The following is a 19720-nucleotide window of genomic DNA, read 5'->3' on the forward strand; positions in this document are numbered from 1 at the left end:
TATGGAAAACTTATATTAATTCCCCTTGAAGTTTACTTTGGAATGATTTAACAATATATAGTGTGAAAAGGAGATCATTTTCAGGGGAGCTCAATACATTTACCCTTTACTTTAAAGATGATCTCAAGCTTTTTAGATCAGCAAGCCATCCTGTTTGTGGACACTGCTGATCGCCTGGCCTCGTTAGCTAGAGATGCTCTGGTCCATGCACGCCTGCCTAGTTTTGCCATCCCATATGCCATTGATGTACTGACTACTGGATCTTACCCAAGGCTGCCAACCTGCATTAGGGTAAGTGCTTTGCCCCCATGTTCCTAAAAACTAAAGGTTTTAGCATTGTATAATAATACAATCCAATTAAGTAGCCCAGCAAAAACCATATTGTTAAAACAAACAGTACATATAGTTCACTTTTTTCTCTATAACTAAAGTTGTGGTTTTTTAAAATAAGTTGGTACCAGAATGTGAGTAGATATAAAAATGGGTGAAGGTTTTATTTTTTTCCTCCAGGGGTGAGCGGATATACAAACATAGCAACATCTATTTCAGTTGTGAAGATGCTACATGCCAGTTGCTTTTTGAAAGCGTTTTAAACTTAATTGTTTTGGTAGTTTACTGACTTGGTGCCACATTGTATTTTATACTTGTAAGAACTTTTGGAAGTTATCAAGTGATATTAAGTTGGTTCATAAATAGAGCATAAAGGAGGTTATGTTATATTATGATCTCAGATAAATGACTGGAATCATTGTTGCTCTACTGTATGATAGTAATGGCCATTGTTATTGGATGTAGACTGCAGAAATGAGTGTTGAGATTCTCTTGGGTAAAGTATGAAAACCCTGTATAAAGACAGACAAAGGTAAAAAAAAAATTATCCCTTTTTGTACATTATTTAAAAATCACTTAAATTTTTTTTCAGGATAAAATTATTCCTCCAGACCCAATTACCAAAATTGAAAAACAAGCCACACTCCATCAGCTGAATCAGATTCTTAGACATCGGCTTGTAACCACAGATCTTCCTCCTCAGTTAGCAAATCTTACAGTTGGTATGTACCTGAAATTTCTTTTTTTAAGAGTTGATGGCCAGGTGTGGTGGCTCATGCCTGTAATCTCAGCACTTTGGGAGGCTGAGGCAGGCCAGTCATTTGAGGTCAGGAATTTGAGACCAGCCTGGCCAACATGGTGAAACTCTGTCTCTACTAAAAATACAAAAATTAGCTGGGTGTGGTGGCACACACCTGTAATCCCAGCTAATTGGGTGGCCGAGGCATAAGAATTGCTTGAACCTGGGAGGCAGAGGTTGCAGTGAGCCAAGCTTGCACCACTGTACTCCACCCTGAGTGACAGAATCTATATGTTAGAATATTTTCTTAAACAGCTTTTTTAGTTTTATAGTTTTATTCAAATAAATAGCATTATGAAAATTTGACTCACAATTTTGTGGTGTTTGATTCTATAACTTGTCAGCCATGTCATTTCTCTTTACTACGTAGAAATACAGTGCTGGTATTTGCAGCTTGGGAGTGGGACTGGAAAGAGAGAAGAATTCCCAGAGTTGAGCCTCAAGAAAATATTGTTCATTTATGTTAGAAGAGTTGCCTTTCATTTCTTGACCTGGAAGCTGGTCACTTCTTCTTAAGGAACCATTGAATTGTTTGAACACTTATGAAGGGGAACCTTCAATCTATTTAAAATTTTTTTAAGTAAGACTGAAAGTTCTAGGTCAAGAGGAAGATTCTCACTTTCTAGTGAAGTGTACTTCTTTTTCTTCATCTTTTTCTTCTAAAAGCAAATGGCCGGGTGAAGTTTCGTGTTGAAGGAGAATTTGAAGCCACCTTGACTGTGATGGGAGATGACCCCGATGTTCCATGGCGTCTTCTCAAGCTAGAAATTCTAGTTGAGGATAAGGAAACAGGAGGTAAATCATAAGTAGTGATTTAAATCGTAAATATTAATTTAAATGTTTGATATTTTTATATTATTGAAATATTCCTGGCTGGGAACAATGGCTCTTGCTTGTAATCTCACCACTTTGGGAGGCTGAGGCAGGTGGATCACTTGAGCTCAGGAGTTTGAGACCAGCCTGGACAATATAGCAAGACTCCATCTCTACAAAAAATTTAAAAATTAGCCAGGCATGGTGGTGTGCTCCTGTTGTACCAGCTGCTTGGGAGGCTAAAGTGGGAGGTGGGAGGATCACCTGAGCCTAGGGAGGTTGAGGCTGCAGTGAGCCAATGCTGCAGCACTCTAGCCTGGGTGACAGAGCAAGATCCTGTCTCAAATATACATATATATGTGTGTGTATGTGTGTGTATATATATATGTATGTATGTGTGTATATATATTTATATATATATTCCTTCAGAATAATAAATGTGTGTGGCAATTTATCCTGTAATATGAAGCAAGTTTTATAACTGTAACTACCTATTGACCATGGAAGTTTCAGTGTTTCTCAGAGTGCAGTGTTGTCTAGTTTCTGTAGATAATTTCAGTTCTTTTTTAAAAGAATTCATTGTTATTATGTGCTTGGTTAGTTGGTACAGTGACACACTTGTACACCTATTTGATTAACCACCTTCTTTTCTCCTGCCAACGGAAGACGGGCGAGCTTTGGTTCACAGCATGCAAATCAACTTCATCCATCAGCTGGTACAGTCTAGGCTCTTTGCTGATGAGAAACCTCTTCAGGATATGTACAACTGCCTACGTATCCTTCTGAAATTTGAGACATGTATTTGTAAGGATTTTGTGGTACTTCTCCCACATTTTTCATTTGTCCTTAATCTTGAACTGTAGCAGCTTACATTCCTTGCCGCCATCTCCCCTACCCTTTTTGGGGTACAAATAGGGCTAGAGAACTGGCCATTATGAAGAATAGTGATATGTCTATAATAAACCACATTTAAAATTTTACTGTTCACTTTGCAGGTAAAAACAAAAAGTGATTAGTTAAAAATAGTATTGTTTGAGGCTGGGCACGGTGGCTCATGCCTGTAATCCCAGCACTTTGAGAGGCTGAGGTGGGCGGATCAGTTGAGGTCAGGAGTTTGAGACCTGCCTGACCAACATGGTGAAACCCCATCTCTACTTAAAAAAAAAAAAAAAAAATTAGCCTGGTGTGGTGATGGGCACCTGTAATCCCAGCTACTAGGGAGGCTGAGACAGGAGAATTGCTTGGTTGCAGTGAGGAGATCATGCCACTGCACTCCAGCCTGGGCGACAGAGCAAGACTCTGTCTCAAAAAAAAAAAAAATTACTGTTTGATGAAAGAAATAGTACTATTTGGTCAATCCATGTTCTCTAAACTATGATGAATTAAGACACAACCCAGACCTTATGGTTTTATATTGGTTCAAAATTAAATATAAAACCTTTTTCTGAAATTATGCTATAAATTATAACAACTTTTTACGATGAGCCATTGGAGAAATATTTCAGAAATTTTCTTTGTAGACAAGTTTTTCAAAACCAGAGCTTTCCTTAAATCAAGTTTGCCTGTACTTGATTGACTGTTGGCATAACATACTAAATTTACTTAACAACATCTATCAGATTCTTTCTGTTTATCACTTCAGTTAGAAGTCTTACATTCCCAAACTCTAATGTTAATCCGAGAACGGTGGGGAGACCTTGTGCAGGTGGAAAGATATCATGCTGGAAAGTGCCTCTCCCTCTCAGTTTGGAAGTAAGTAAAATTAGTTCTGATGGGTTCGTGCTATGACTGTAAATGCTCTTTTTACTTCTCTTTTTCTCTCATACATCTGATTAAATACACAGTTTACCCTTGAACAACACAAGCTTGAATTGTGTGGGTCCACTTATATGCAGATCAATTTGCAAAATGTGAAACCTGTGTATAGAGCCTACCTTCCCTATACGTGAGTTCTGCTGGGTGACTGCAGGACTGACTGCTGGATGTGCGTATATGTGGATTTTGATATTAGGAGAGGAATCCTGGAGCCAGTCTCCCAGGTATACCAAAGAATGACTGTATACCAATAGCTGTGCACCTCTAGTAACATGCTTTTGTGTAATAAGGTCCCGTAGTATTATGTAGACCACATAGGACATCCATAATTGACACCTGTCTTAGAACATGTTTTAAATACATAGACATTTACCTGTTTGTACTAAGACTTACTATTCTTAAAAAGTTTGAGAGATTAGTTTTCTCTGGGCTTATACTAAATTTCTAAAAGACTATTAGGTTAGATTGTTAGGTATCATCTTTTAAAACATGCATGCTTAAGTTTTCCACTTTGAATTGTGCCCGTTAAAAACTTTTCTTTGGGAGAAAATTGGTACTGGGCTGTTTCCAACTCTCAGTTCCCTGTTTGAACCTTACTTGATTCCTATTTTTCTCTTCGCCCCTGCATCTTATTATCCCAAATACTCCCATTTTCTGTAAAGGAATCAGAGGTGAATAGACACCACTTAGAAGACAGCTAGTTTTGTTTTGGGGTTCTTTTTCATGTGTGCATATGTTTTATTTTAAAATTCTGTGTTCTTTTCTTAATGCAATAAATCAAATATTGTATTGGATTACAGAATAGCTACCTTCTCATTATTAATTTATTCCCTCCACAAACAGTGAGGGCCTGCCATATTCCGGGCTCTGGCTAAACTGCATGATGGATTGTCTCTATTTTATTCTAGAAGTTAACAGGCTGTGTTGAAAAAAATTCTTCATTTCTTTTTTTTCTTTAGTCAACAGGTTCTTGGAAGAAAAACTGGAACAGCATCTGTTCACAAAGTTACAATTAAAATTGATGAGAATGATGTCTCCAAGCCTTTACAGATTTTTCATGATCCTCCTTTGCCAGCTTCTGATTCCAAGTTAGTAGAAAGAGCCATGAAGGTAAAAGATCTCAATATATTTTAATATTGGTTTAAATGAATGTAACTTGCCATTTATACTTAAACTCTTAGCACAAATTTTTAAAAATACCTAATTATTCCTAAAACCCTTCATGAAACTTATTTCAAGTAAATGTTACACTTCTTACATTTGTTGTTTTTTTAAAACATCCGATACCATAATGTATAATTTTTAATATATTCTTTCATATTTTATAATTTAGATCAGATACCATTTTAATTTTAAGATCTGGCATTTGAGCACTATGATAACTGATATGTAATATCTTCGCCTATACTTATCAAAATGTTAACTATAGTTTTTAAGCTATCAATACTATATAAGTTAATTTTTAACTCAATACCATATTAGTTAATTTTTAACTTTAAGTTTGCTTTCTTTTAGTGGCTAATCAATGTGATTTCAAAAGGAAATATTTTGAAGCACAGTAATCTACTCTTGGGCTTTTAAAGTAAAAACGTTTAAATTGCACATATGATTTTGTTGTTCTTATTTATGCAGATTGACCACTTATCAATAGAAAAACTCCTGATTGACAGTGTCCATGCAAGAGCTCATCAGAAGCTCCAAGAACTGAAGGCCATTCTTAGAGGCTTCAATGCCAATGAAAACTGTAGGTTTTTTAAAATTGACATTTGTTTTTCTTTTGTTTAAACTAGTGTCTGGTTTTGTTTCCTGAGGATCTTAATATGACTTTTTCTTGATATTTTGCTTTTATTTTGGAAGCTGGTATTTCTGCATTTTAACTGGTGATCTGTCAAACTTATTCTAATTTTTCCCTTATTTCTTACTTATTTAGCTTATCCTCATTTTTGAAATATTTGTGTATTGGCGTTCCTTAAAACTTTATGAAATGGGGCTGGGCATGGTGGCTCATGCCTGTAATACCAGCACTTTGGGAGTCCAAGGTGTAAGGATCACTTGGGGCCAGGAGTTCTAGACAAGCTTGGGCAAAAAATGAGACCCTGTCTCTATTTATACATTTTTTAAATAAAAAAGAAAAACCCTGTGAAACGTGAGCTAACATCTTAATATGAATTTTATTTTTAAGCTTTTTTCTAGTGATAAAACAGCATTGCAAATATTTATAATATACTGGTAAAATATGCCCCTTTGAATGAAGTAGAATTCATCCCTTGTCTTTTTAAATAAGTTTTTTAAATTGTTAATACATTAACAGAGTTCAAATAAGAAATGCAGATACGTGGACATAGTGAAAAATCTTCCAAGTTTAATTACCTAGTAAGTATATTCAGAGCTTTGAGGGACAGTCATTTAGAAAAGTAAACCCTTTCATTCTAGGAATATAGTTTCACAACATCATAATGAATGTATTTACTATCCCTGCCCCAATTGTTTTTGGCCATAATTACCTTGGGCCCACAGTGCACAGTCTTTAATTAAGTGGGATGACGTAAGTGAAGTGCCTTATAAGTAGGAAGTCTTAATAGTGCTAGTAGCAAAGATACTGCCTTTTGTCATCACAGAGCCCACCTGCTCAATCCATTATACTTAAACTAGCAGCTTCTTAAGTATATGTTAGTAACTCTGGATCAAAACCACTTTGACAGAAATAGATTAAAAAAAAAAAAACAACACTACCTGAAGGGAAGACAGGAAGTCAGAAGAATAAATGTGTATTTAGAATGCATACGCCTTCTAGGAAAGTGAAAATATAGAGGTGGAAAAAGGGATCTAAGATAAGCCAAACCATTAGCTTATATTTTTATTTATTTATTATTTATTTATTTATTTATTTATTTATTTATTTATTTATTTTGAGACGGAGTTTCGCACTTGTTACCCAGGCTGGAGTGCAATGGCGTGATCTCGGCTCACCGCAACCTCTGCCTCCTGGGTTCAAGCAATTCTCCTGCCTCAGCCTCCCGAGTAGCTGGGACTACAGGCGTGCGCCACCATGCCCAGCTAATTTTTGTATTTTTTAGTAGAGATGGGGTTTCACCTTGTTGACCAGGGTGGTCTCGATCTCTTGACCTCGTGATCTACCCGCCTTGGCCTCCCAAAGTGCTGGGATTGTAGGTGTGAGCCACCGCGCCCGGCCCAGCTTATATTTTTAAAGAGACTAAGGGGAGGGGCAGCCTAACTTAACAAAAATGCAAATATGGTCCTTAAAAAAGAAATAAAGGGTATATCAGAAATCTGGTGAATGTATTGGTTAAATGTATATTGGGGGTGCCTATCCATTAGCCCTATCAGGGTTTAACATTAACGTTATCAGTACTTCATTATTTTAATTTAATTAAAAGCTTCAGTATAAGGCCCTCCCCTTTAATTCCTCAAGCAAAGATGTTAAATACAGACCTAAGAATTATGATTGGAAAGTATAATTGAAACTTTCATTGGAGTTAGAAAGGCTTCTAACCACCGCCCCCTTTTATTCTTTTTTAACAGCTTTATTGAGATATAATTCACACATAATTACTTCATTCATTGGTTTTTACTAAAAGAGTTGTGCAACTATCACTACAATTGGATTTTCGAACATTTTATTTTATTTACTTAATTTTTTTTTTGAGACAGAGTCTTGCTCTGTTGCCCAGGCTGGAGTACAGTGGTGTGATTTCGGCTCACTGCAACCTCCGCCTCCTGGGTTCAAGAAGTTCTGCCTCAGCCTCCTGAGTAGCTGGGATTACAGGTGCCCGTCACCATGCCCGGCTAATTTTTTGTATTTTTAGTGGAGATGGGGTTTCACCATATTGGCCAGGCTGGTCTCAAACTCCTAACCTTGTGATCCGCCTGCCTTGGCCTCCCAAAGTGCTGGGATTACAGGCGTGAACCACCGCGCCTGGCCTGATTTTAATCGTTTCAGAAAGAAACCCTATACCCATTAGCAGTCACAACCCATTTACCCCTCTTCCTCCCCACCTCCCTTCTGGCAATCATTAATCTACTTTCTATAGATTTGCCTATTTGGACATTTCATATAAATGGAATCCTAATGTGTGGTCTCTTCAATATGGTTTTTAACAATTTTTTTGAGGTTCATAGCATGTTTCAGTACTTCATTCACTTAATTATTGTCAGATAATCCATTGTATGGCTATACCATCTTTTGTTTATTCATTCATCATTGATGAACATTGGGGTTGTTTTTCTTTTTTGGCTATTGTGGATAATGCTGCTACGAACATTCATGTCCAAGTTTTTGTATGGACATAAATTTTCATTTCTCTTGGCTGTACACCTAGGAGTGTAATGGCTGTGTCTTGTGGTAACTCTGTTTAACACCACTTTACAATCTAACCAGCAATGTGGGAAGGTTTCATTTTCTCCACATCCTCACCAATACTTGTTACTGTCTGCATTCTTTTACGTGAGGATATGCAGTTATTGCAGTAACATTTGTTGAAGACTATTTTGTTCCTATTTAATTGTCTGTCTATCTATCTATCTATCTATCTATCTATCTATCTATCTATCTATCTATCTATCTATCTATCTAAGTCCATGGCCTCCTGAATAGGGTGGTTTTATGCTCCTGGGCTCAAGCAGTCCTTCCATGTTGGCTTCCCAAAGTGCTGGGATTACAGGTGTGAATCCACCATGTCTGGCTCTTTTGTTCTTAAAGAGGACTTTAAGTATTTTGCAGTCTTAATTTTTCAAGATAGTAGAATGCTAAAATTTCATTTGTTGAGATTCCTGAAAATAGGGGGTTTGTAATCTTCTAATAGGCCCTGGTTTACTTTAGTGTCATCTGTAAACAAGGATTACTAAGTTAAAAAACAAAAACAAAAAACTGTGATTGCCAAGGGATAGTTAAATTATTTTGAAAAATAAACTCAAAGCGTATGTTTACATAGGAATGATTTTGTGTACTGTTCACCTAGGTTCTGAAGATTTCTAAAGAGCAATTTAGAGAAATCTTTAGAACCTAGGTTTAAAATTCCTTTTTGTAGAAATGTTAGAGGTCTGAGTTCAGCTGTCTGCTCTTGAATAAGTCATTTATGCTATTTGGGCCATTCTCCTCATCTGAAATTTGAAGATATTATAATAGTCCAGGCTCTTCCTAGATCTTTAACTCTAGTAGGAGTGTGCTATACCAGTGATTTTCGAGTCCTAGGTGTTAGAGAAGGGTGCTTTAGGGACTATAAATTTGGAAGAAAGGGAGCTCCTCAGTCCTACTTTAATCAGGACAGTTCTAGAAATGAGGACTGCTAGAGGAAAAAGTCTGCTGACCCGCCATTTTAGGGCATGTGCTTTAACTTGTTTTTTAAATTCATATGCATGCATTTATGCTCTTCATATAGTCTTACTTGATTCTTTTTGTGATGGGTAAGCATGCTTTAGTAAGATCCTTACTGGAACCAGGGACTACATAGTCTGTTCTTAGAATCCCTTAGTGCAATCACCCCTAAATCAGATGGCTTTTCTTCTAACACCTAACTGGAATAACTCAAGGAAATGAGTAGCTCAGAGAACAGAGCATTTCAAGGGAAGGGTAGGGGAAGGCATAGACTTCAGGTTTTGAGCAGCTCAGGTATGTGGTTTCGTGGGAGTGGGAATGATTCAGGGGAGAGGAGACAGGACTTAGGAGATAAGTTCAAAAAAGGCAGTGCAAGGCACTAAAGGTAACTTGAGATATGGCCCACTTGGCAGCATTGCCTAACTCCTGAAAGCCAACAGCACCCTTGTGTTGTACTCTACCCTTCAGCGCTTGTAATCAGGGCATCATGATCAGTTTGGAAGCTGTGAACCACACACAGCTGTTCCTAATTGAGCTTGGTTGCTGCTCTTCACTCTTCACACTTTATATTACTGTCTGTTCGTCCATTCCTCATCTTGTTCTCAGTAAATGATAGAGGCTGCAAAAAATAAATAAATAAATAAAAACAAAAACAATAAAAAAGAAATAAAAGAGGAGATATGTGTATGTTTTTGATGGAGGAAATAGCACCAAGTCCTGTCATCTTGCACTGCTTTTAACTCCTTCTTTTTTGTTTTCTTTGCAAGTTTCCCCATTTTTGTATACTTAAAACCTGTTGCCTTTGAATGCTTTAGGGCATTTTGTATTTTATTTTCTGTAAAGAAAAATATGGACATGGTGGTAAAAAAATATGTATGTGATTTGTGTCAAAGTATTTCTTGTCTTTTGAACTGTGTTCTCTGCATTCTTCTCTGGTGCCCTATTTTTCTAAGAATACTCAATTGTGATAATTAGATTGAAATTATAATTGTTATCCCAATTCCCAAAACTAGTTTTACTCCGTTGCCACACTTCAGAAATGGTTTTGATTTAGAGAATTCACTCCTACCCTGTCAGGAATGGTAACAATATGGAAATGTTTCAAAAATCAGCAACTCTGTTTCACATTTGTAATAACTTTTTATTATGTTAACATAGTAAGTTCAGCAAAACATCACTGATTTGAACTAATTTGTCACATTGGTCTGAATTATATGGTAAAAGAAATTTTGGTGCCCTTTTTTTCTGTTTTTTTTTTTTTTTTCAGGTCAGAGTTCTGCTGGATTTGCATGTTTAAACATTTTGTATACAAATATATATTAGATGTACAGGTTGAGTAACCCTTATCTGAAATGCTTGAGACCAGAAGTGTTTCAGATCTCGGATTTTTTTCGGGTTTTGGAATATTTGCATTTATACTTACCAGTTGAGCATCCCAAATCTGAAAATCTGAAGTCCAAAATATTCCATTAAGCATTTCCTTTGAGTATCATGTCAGCACTCAGAAAATTTTGGATTTTGGAGCATTTCAAATTTTGGAGTTTAGGATGCTCAACTTGTGCTTTAAAGCAATTTATTTTCCTCTAATTAAATATGTCTTCTGCAATCTTTTATTAATTTGTTTGATAATTTATGTATACAGTACCAATGGTAATGTTACCCATTTGAATTATTGAAAATTTTTAGTAAGAGGTTTTGGTTGGTTTCTTTGATTCAAAAGCAATATAGATAATGTGCATTTGTCGAACACTTTGCTTTTTAAAGCATTACAGCCTTGTCATTTCCTGCTCCTAACGACCTGTGGCGTGGAGGGGAAGATGTTATTGTCCTTGTTTGACGAAGTAGCAGGCAGAGGCCACGCCTGGTGAAAGGCCTGCATCACCACTCCCCTCTGCGCCTGCCATGTTACCTCTCCTTCCTGCAGCTGCATCACCATTCCCCTCTGTATCTGCCTTTAAAAAATTTTTTTTTCTGTGCTGTAGCTTCAGAGGAACTTGGTAACAAGAAGAGCATGTTCCTTTTACAACACCTCAATCTGATCAGCACTTAGTGTGTTTTCAGTGTTTTGCTTGTTTATTGGATTTCATTATGTCATTTGCAGAATTAAGAGAAAAGTTAATTGGGCCTGGTGGAAATACTGTGAAACTCTAGATCAAGTATATTGTCAGCTTTGGGGATTTGTGTTTAGCAATTGCTGATGTTCTTAGTTCATCTGTGACTTGAAATGGAGTACACAAATGACTTGAAAAAAAAGTTTCTTCCTGGGTGATCTATAATGTTTATTAGTTTTCAAGTGTTTCTTTAAACACATTGGCTCTAATTGCCAGAATACCTCTTTTTTATGAGGAATGGCATTAAAAATCATGAGGCCATAGAAGATATTTCTTCTGTTTACCAACAATCAGTTTTCTTTCCATTATATAAAAAAGAAAATCCTTAAAAATTAACTTATTAGTAATTGCCAAGTAAAAGTAAAACTAGAACTCAGCTCACTGATGAGGTTGAATTTTCACTAGCTATTTCAACCCTCTTTAAGAAATTTTGGATTTTTATTGCTGTAGTATTTGAGACAGGCATGTTTGTTTCAAGTCACCTTGAAAATTACATTCTTTCCTTTTTGAGCTACTAACTGACATAATAATACTATTGCAAATTTTGCAAAATCATGTTTTTTGTCTACCATTTAGGATCCTTCAGTAGTTGGTTTGTTTGTAGTCACTGATTGAGAAATAATTTTTCCAGAAAATGTTCAGATAGAAAAGTAATTTTTAATTCTTGATTGTTCAGCTTCCATAGAGACTGCACTCCCAGCTCTTGTTGTTCCCATCTTGGAGCCTTGCGGTAATTCAGAGTGTCTGCACATTTTTGTAGATTTGCATTCTGGAATGTTTCAATTGATGCTTTATGGACTTGGTAAGTTACTAAAACATATAGTCATTAAATGTAAGAAAAAATATTTTAAACAAAAACAAAATAACATTTTCTGTTATTAGGTATCAGAAGGAATGATATATGCAGTGTTGAAAGTGGTTATGGAAACAGTAACTCTGGCTGATGTCAGTTAACTTAAAACTTAAATACACAAAAATTAGAAAAGCAAGAGGAAATAGTCTTTTAGGGATGTATGCTTGTCTTAGCAGCTTAGGCTGCCATAACAAAATATCATAGACTAGGTGACTTAAACAACAGAAATTCATTTTCTCATAGTTCTGGAGGCCAGAAATTCAAGATCAAGGTGTCAGCAGATGAGGGCTCTCTTTCTAGCTTGTTATAGACAGCCGCCTTCTTGCTGTGTCTTCACATGGCTGAGAGAGCAAGTTCTCTGGCATCCCTTCTTCTAAGTCTACTAATCCCTTCATGAAGCCCCTACCCTCATGACCTCATCTAAACCTAATTGCTTCCCAAAGACCCTTTCTCCAAATAACATACACTGGGGATTAGGGGTTCAACATATGGATCTGGGGGGGACATAGTTGACTCCATAGCAGTGCTTTTCTAATTTTTTTCTATACTTTGTCCCTGTTAATCAAAATCATTTTGTATCTTACTTTTTTTGCTCATTATTTACTGGCATTCTCTAGTCTCATTAAAAATTCTAAGTGACTTAATTAGCAAGCTGATCTTCAGCCAATAGCTCTTGCATATGCTAGAGATTGTTTGTGTATCGTAAGTAAACATTGCAGTGGAGTTTTTTGTTTTTATGATTTTTAAGGTTCTAAGTCTAGTAATACTATGAATTTTAAATACTTATTATTTAAAAATACTGATTAAGTAGACTAAGAGTTTGGGAAATTAAAATATAGGCAAAGAATGAATTTATTAATTGTTCTTTCTGCCAGTGTATACTTGCTATTAATTAGTTGTCTTATCTGTAATGCTCCCTAAATGTTAAAGAGGGAAAACAAATTAGGTTGGCTTATATCTAATGATGCATTTAGTTAAGTTTTTCTCTGATTCCAAAATAACACGATTTTCTGCCTAAAACAATAATTTTCATTTGTTTTAGGCTACCTAGATAAAGATTTTGTTTCTCATGTAAGCAGTTAATTAATGAAGTGCTTTATTCTGTAGACCAGGCCACTCTGGATGACATGGAAAAGTCTGTGAATGATGATATGAAACGAATCATACCCTGGATTCAGCAACTTAAGTAAGCTTGTTTATTTAGCTCAAGACTAAAAATGGAAACTTATTTTGACAACATATATTTTCTTCTCCATCATTACTCTTGATCAGTCACTTTCCTTAAGATGTATGGCATGAAACTTAAGTGCCTTTTGGTACCTTAGAACTAAATTCTCTTGGAATAGTTCCAAGATGGCAGTTTCTCATATCAAATTCTCCTCTAGAGCAAATATAGGTGTGAAGGACATAACACTCAACTTTCATCCCTTACCACATTTTCTTCTATATAAGCACTTTATAAATCACTTATATAATGAATTTTATTGTATTGAGTGTTCTCTGTAATAAAGTCCTATTTGTTCTCATCCAGGGTAATCGTCATGGTTGACTACCAGCTGACACTTTCAAAATAGTCATTTCTGCTTCATTCAATTTGTCTCAAAATCCTTTAAATGCTTCATACTGTTAAACATTTGTTGAAAATGGAGCTAGATATAATTCTGTAGAGTTTCATTACCACCCTGGTACACAAAGTTACCCTTATAGCAACTTTAACAAACTCTTTCTTAAAATTAATAAAACAAAATTCCAAAGGATAAAAAAAATTCAGAGATTAAAACCAGACCTGGCAAATGGAGAAGGCAGTGGTGGGGCGAGGGGTACCTAAAGAAAGACTATAAAGTGGGAACTATTGTTCTTACAATCCTTTAGTCTCTGCCTTTCCCTTTAGCCAATACTTGAAAAATTCAATATAATCAAATAATGTTTTCATTAATGGGGCATGACTTTTTTTTTTTTTTTTTTTTTGAGACAGAGTTTTGCTTTGTAGCCACTCAGGCTGGAGTGGAGTGCAGTAGCATGATCTTAGCTCACTGCAACCTCTGCCTCCCAGGCTCAAGCGATTCTTCCACTTAGCCTCCCAAGTAGCTGGGACACAGGCACATACCAGCAAGCCCAGCCAACTTTTGTATTCAGGACAGTGTTGTTTTTTTTTGTTTTGTTTTGTTTTTGAGATAGAGTCTCACTCTGTCACCCAGGCTGGAGTGCAGTGGGGCGATCTCGGCTCACTGCAACCTCTGCCTCCCAGGTTCAAGGGATTATCCTGCCCTAGCTTCCTGAGTGGCTGGGATACAGGCACGTACCACCATGCCAAACTAATTTTTTGCATTTTTAGTAGAGATGAGGTTTCACCATGTTGGCCAGGCTAGTCTCAACCTCCTGACCTCAGGTGAGCCACTGTGTCTGGCCCTGGGCTTAATTTTTACTGCCAGTAGATAGATAATATCATGTGAGCTTTTTTATGCGAGCTTTTTTTTTTTTTTTGAGCAGCTATTTAGTTTATTTGTGTGTGAAAAAAATCAGTCGTTAATCTGGGTAATGATTTCTAAAACTTAGCAGTTTAGGCTGCCATAACAAAATACCATAGACTAGGTGACTTAAACAACAGAAATTTATTTTCTCATAGTTCTAGAGGCCAGAAATTCAAGATCAAGGTGTCAGCAGATGAGGGCTCTCTTTCTAGCTTGTTATAGACAGCCGCCTTCTTGCTGTGTCTTCACATGGCTGAGAGAGCAAGTTCTCTGGCATCCCTTCTTCTAAGTCTACTAATCCCTTCATGAAGCCCCTACCCTCATGACCTCATCTAAACCTAATTACTGTTTTAGCATCATTGTGCATTTTGGCTAAATAAGCAAGATTTAAATATCCTAACATGCTTAACAGTTCCCATCTTGCATAACTTGAGGTTGTTTATCTGGCAGTTCTAGCTGCCAGAAATATAAACTAAAACCTGAAAGCTAAGTCCCAAAAGCCTTTAACTTACCAAATGTGTGCCTGTACGTAAACTTACATAGTTTATTTATAAGAAAAGTCCCCTGACTGTCACTTATAATAGTGTTTTTCAAATGATCTGTGGTGAATGACCAGTTTATCTATCAGTTAATCTATCATGGGACATTGATTTTTTGAAATAACTTTCTTGAGATATAATTTACATACCATAAAAATCCACCCATTTTAAATGTACAATTCAACGATTTGAGGTAAATTTACTGACTTTTGCAACTATCACCACAATCCACCTCTAAAACATGTAGGACATTTCCATCACCCCAAAGAAATGTCCATTTATAGTTAATAACCATTCCCAATTTCAGAAAACTGTGAATCTACTCTCTATTTGCCTTTTCTCGTCATTTCATATGAAGTGGAATCAAAACATGCTGTCTTTTGTGACTGGCTTCTTTCACTTAGCATAATGTTTTGAAGATTCATCCATATTGTAGCATGTATCAGTACTTCATTCCTTTTTATGACTGAATAATATTTCACTGTATGGACATACCACATTTGGTTTATCCATTCATCAATTGATGAACATTTGGGTTTTTTCTACTTTTTGGTTATTATGCATATTGATGCTGTGAACATTCATGTTTAAGTCTATATGTGGACTTATGTTTTCTTTTCTCTTGGAGTGGAACCAAGGAGTGGAACTGCTAGGGCATACAGTAAGTTTGTTTAGCTTTTCAAAGAAAATGCCAAACTGTTTTCCAAAGTGCCTGTGCCAATTTACAGCTCCATCAGTAGTGTTGCGAGAATTTCCATTTCTCTACGTCGTTGCCAACCATTGTTACCGTCTTTGAATATAGACATACTAATGAATATGAAGGGGTATCTCATGGTGATTTTAATTTATGTTTCCCTAACAAATAATGATGTTGAGCATCTGTTTGTTCATATGATTGCTTTTTAAAATAATGTGCAATAAAAATGAATTGTAGGAAAAAAGAAATGAAAGAACATGTACAAGATATAAGCCCCAATGTTTTTTATTAGAATCAACAGATAAAGTTATATTTCCATAAATATGATCAGAACAAACATAACATAGGAAAAAAGAAAATTATAGAAACTATGTACATTTTTCATTGAAAGTGTACACACAGGCAATTAAAATAGAAAGTCACTTAGACTTAATTTGTTCCACAGAATCATAACAAATAGTGAAGAGTGAAATAGCAATTCCAGATCGACTTTGAAAAGACCACGTTGTATATCAGTATTTAGAATTTTTAATGTGACACATGAGCTTGTTTTTTGTTGGTAATAACTTGTCTGTGTTGGATTGATGAACATGCTAATCATGAGAGGTGTTTCTCATGTTTTCCTTTTAATAACATACATAGTAGAGATATCATTCTCACGAAGATATGTTGATGGGAATCGAAGTAGAGATTTGAAAAAAGTTTAGCAAGTTCAGGATATTTATTTTTAATTTTTTTTCAAAATGAAGCAAGTGGTGGTATATTTTCAAAATGTATCCTCGTTCCTTCATCAGTAACCAGCTCTTGCATTTGATCCTGTAAAGTTGTAGTTAAATTTTGTCTTTCAATGAAAAAAATGAAATGGTTTCTAGAACAGTTGACAAACTACCCTTAAAATGTTATATATTACAACGTGGTTTTACTGCACATGACTGGTATATGGTTTGTACCACATGCAAGTTGCCACACAAATATATCAGCCCCCAAACTGATCTTTGCCCTAATTCATCAAGGCAAGTCTGCTGATCATGAGCTGGGATGTTGTGGCATTGTTATGCTGCTGTGAAAATTCTTATTTTCTGTAGTTTTCATTATGCATCAATGGAGTTTGTGAACCAGCCATTTTATCCCTTTTTTACATATTATATGGTATCCTTGCTTCAAGGATAGATAGTTAAATAAAAGGAATGAGAGGAGTACTATATTAAAAACATCAGCGAAATCTGGCAGCTTACCTGAAAGGGACATGGGAGCAAAGTTAATACTACTGGCACCTGCTAGGTATACTACACACTTCACATATATACAATTTAAAAACTGGGGCTATATAAAGAATGTTGAGATTAGTTGGTACTGTCTTTAAACTATAGGAAATCTGTCATTCCTTATAATCAACTAACATAGTATCTCATCCTCATTGTTAATTCTACCTTGTGACTAAGATCATTCACATTGCAGTTTAAACTTCTTAAATTAAAACTAGAATTGACAGTCTAATGCAAAACTATGAAGAAATGATTTGTCATTATGGTCATGAGTGCTTTAGTTAAATTTCAATTAATTGTTTTTTTTAAATGGTCTCTAATCACTTGTAAATCGATAGCTCACAGATGAAAAGTCTATGATTTTATGTGGATTATAACTTTTAAATTCAGGTTTTGGCTTGGACAACAGCGTTGCAAGCAGTCTATAAAACATTTGCCTACGATATGCAGTGAAACATTGCAGCTTTCCAATTACTCAACTCATCCTATTGGAAACCTTTCTAAGAATAAGCTGTTCATTAAACTTACCCGCCTTCCGCAATACTACATTGTAAGTATGCAAAGGAATGATTTGGTGTGATAAGCTTAGTAATTCTATTAGTATCTTGAATGATTTATTGTTTAAGTCGCAAATGAATTTTATTGAGTATTTGACTTTCATATAGTGATTTTCAACCCAGGGGGTTAAAATGGGGTTGGGGGGGTGGGGAGAGGAACGTCATGTCTCAGTTGGGGAACATAAGGTATAACCCCATCCCTCACTGTAGTCTGTCCTATCATGAGGCCTAGTCTGTGATTGGAATGAGATATCTCTGTAAGAATAAAAAATTTGAGAGCAACTACTATAAAGGTCTGGTGATGTTTTGATGTCAGATAAACTTGTTTCACTAGAATATTAACTTGTGTAATGAAACCTTTCAAATATGGACTGGCTGAATTAGCTTTATTTTGTCATCCTTCATTGATTGAAAGCATATTTCATTTTATTGAGTGTGTGTTCCTTTTAGTGCACAGTAAGGTCCTCTCTTATTCCTTTTTCACTCTTTCTGTATGTTTTCTAGTTTATTTTTGAATTAGTTAAAATTTGCAAGAATTTGAAATGTGAACTCATCCTGAATGTATTTTCCTGCTTGTTGAAATTTCTGTATATACCAAGTAGATATGTTGGCTAAAAATCTATGTTTTACAAATTTTAATTCAGGCCAGGTGTGGTGGCTCACACCTATAAAACTAACACTTTGGGAGGCTGAGGTGGGAGGATCACTTGAACCCAGAAGTTTGAGGTCACCTTAAGCAGTATAGTGAGACCTTGTTTCTTATAAAAATAAAATAAAAAGTTTTAATTCAAGATTGTTGGTTGAAGGTAATGGGAGTGAACTTTTTAAGGTTTTGACCTATACTTTTAAAAGATATTATTTTAAAAGAGCACCATGTATAGGCCAACATATCTTAAGCTAGGGATACTTATGTAGACTAATAAGTCTGTCATTGACGTGAATTTTACTTTTTTCTGAATTTTAAAACTGCAACTGTAGAACTAGATTTGACCCACAACAAAAGGCTATTGTTTCAGTTCTCAGTGAGCTTGCTTGGTCTACATGTGAAATGATAATGCAGAATACATGCATCATGGCAAAACCGATGAACATACAAAGACCTCTTATACTCATCCATGCACAAAATAAAATAAAAATGGTTGTAATTTATTATTTTCTGACATTTAGCATCAGCAAACAACCAGGCTTTAGTGTCAATGACCAGTGATTTATTGTAAAGTAATAATTTGTTTCACATGGTTTAGACCAAAACTGAATGTAGGTTACTCCTTGTCTGCTAGATTTTATCACTTAGGGGTGATATGTTCATGAAAGTGGAAAGAACTACTACCATGGACGTTAAGAAGAACAGAGGAAAGTCTTGCTACAGTTGATCTCCCTTTAAATGTCTTTCTTCCATTTTACCTTTCTTTTTTGGTTAGCTTTATTGAGATATAATTTGCAAAAAGTAAAAATTCAGACTTTTTAGCATGAGTTCTGATAAATGCATACAGTTGTGTAGCCTCCATCTGAGGACAAAAAACAGATCTATCATACCCCAAAATTCCCTCAGAATACCCCTTATAAACAGTCGGCCCCCTCCAACTGGTAATCACAGGCCTATTTTCTGTCTCTATAGTTTTGCTTTCTCAGTCCAGTTTCTTTGACTCAATGTAATACCTTTGACATTCACCTGTGTTGTTGTGTGTATAATAGTTCCTTCCTTTTGTTGCAGAGTAGCATTCCATGGTGTGGGCGTGCCACAGTTTGTGTTTAATCAGTCACTCATTGAGGGACATTGGGGTTGTTTCTAGTTTGGGGCAATTGTGACTAAAGCTGTTACAAACATTTACATATAGATTTTTATGTGTGCATAAGTTGTCATTTTTTATTTCATTTTGGATAAGTAACTGGGAGTGGGATTATTGGGTCATACGGTAAATGTGTGTTTAACTTTGTAGAAAACTGCCAAACTGTTTTCCAAAGTGATGTACTATTTTGCATTCCTGCCAGCAATGTATGAGAGTTCTCATTGCTTCTCATTTTTGGCAACAGTTGGTCATTACAATTTAAAAAAAATACATTAATGATTCTGATAGGTATTTAGTGGTGTCTTATTGTAGGCTTACTTTATACTGCCCTAATGGCTGATGATG

At 35.7% G+C, this 19720-nt stretch overlaps 1 protein-coding gene across 2 annotated transcripts in view; it reads left to right on the top strand.

Moving 5' to 3' along the window:
- Positions 1 to 19720, top strand: part of MED14 (mediator complex subunit 14) — a 96370-nt gene that overhangs the window by 23116 nt on the left and 53534 nt on the right. For both annotated transcript variants that reach the window (XM_021673278.2, XM_021673277.2), the window contains exons 4-13: positions 118 to 291; positions 923 to 1052; positions 1796 to 1924; positions 2609 to 2716; positions 3562 to 3694; positions 4717 to 4867; positions 5390 to 5501; positions 11880 to 12005; positions 13164 to 13242; positions 17419 to 17578. In XM_021673278.2, coding sequence (XP_021528953.1) covers positions 118 to 291; positions 923 to 1052; positions 1796 to 1924; positions 2609 to 2716; positions 3562 to 3694; positions 4717 to 4867; positions 5390 to 5501; positions 11880 to 12005; positions 13164 to 13242; positions 17419 to 17578 — 1302 coding nt within the window. The remainder of the gene's footprint in view (positions 1 to 117; positions 292 to 922; positions 1053 to 1795; positions 1925 to 2608; positions 2717 to 3561; positions 3695 to 4716; positions 4868 to 5389; positions 5502 to 11879; positions 12006 to 13163; positions 13243 to 17418; positions 17579 to 19720) is intronic.

Source organism: Aotus nancymaae, unplaced genomic scaffold, assembly GCF_030222135.1.
Source record: "Aotus nancymaae isolate 86718 unplaced genomic scaffold, 86718_ANA_hifiasm-v0.15.2.pri h1tg000058l, whole genome shotgun sequence".
NCBI lineage: Eukaryota > Metazoa > Chordata > Mammalia > Primates > Aotidae > Aotus > Aotus nancymaae.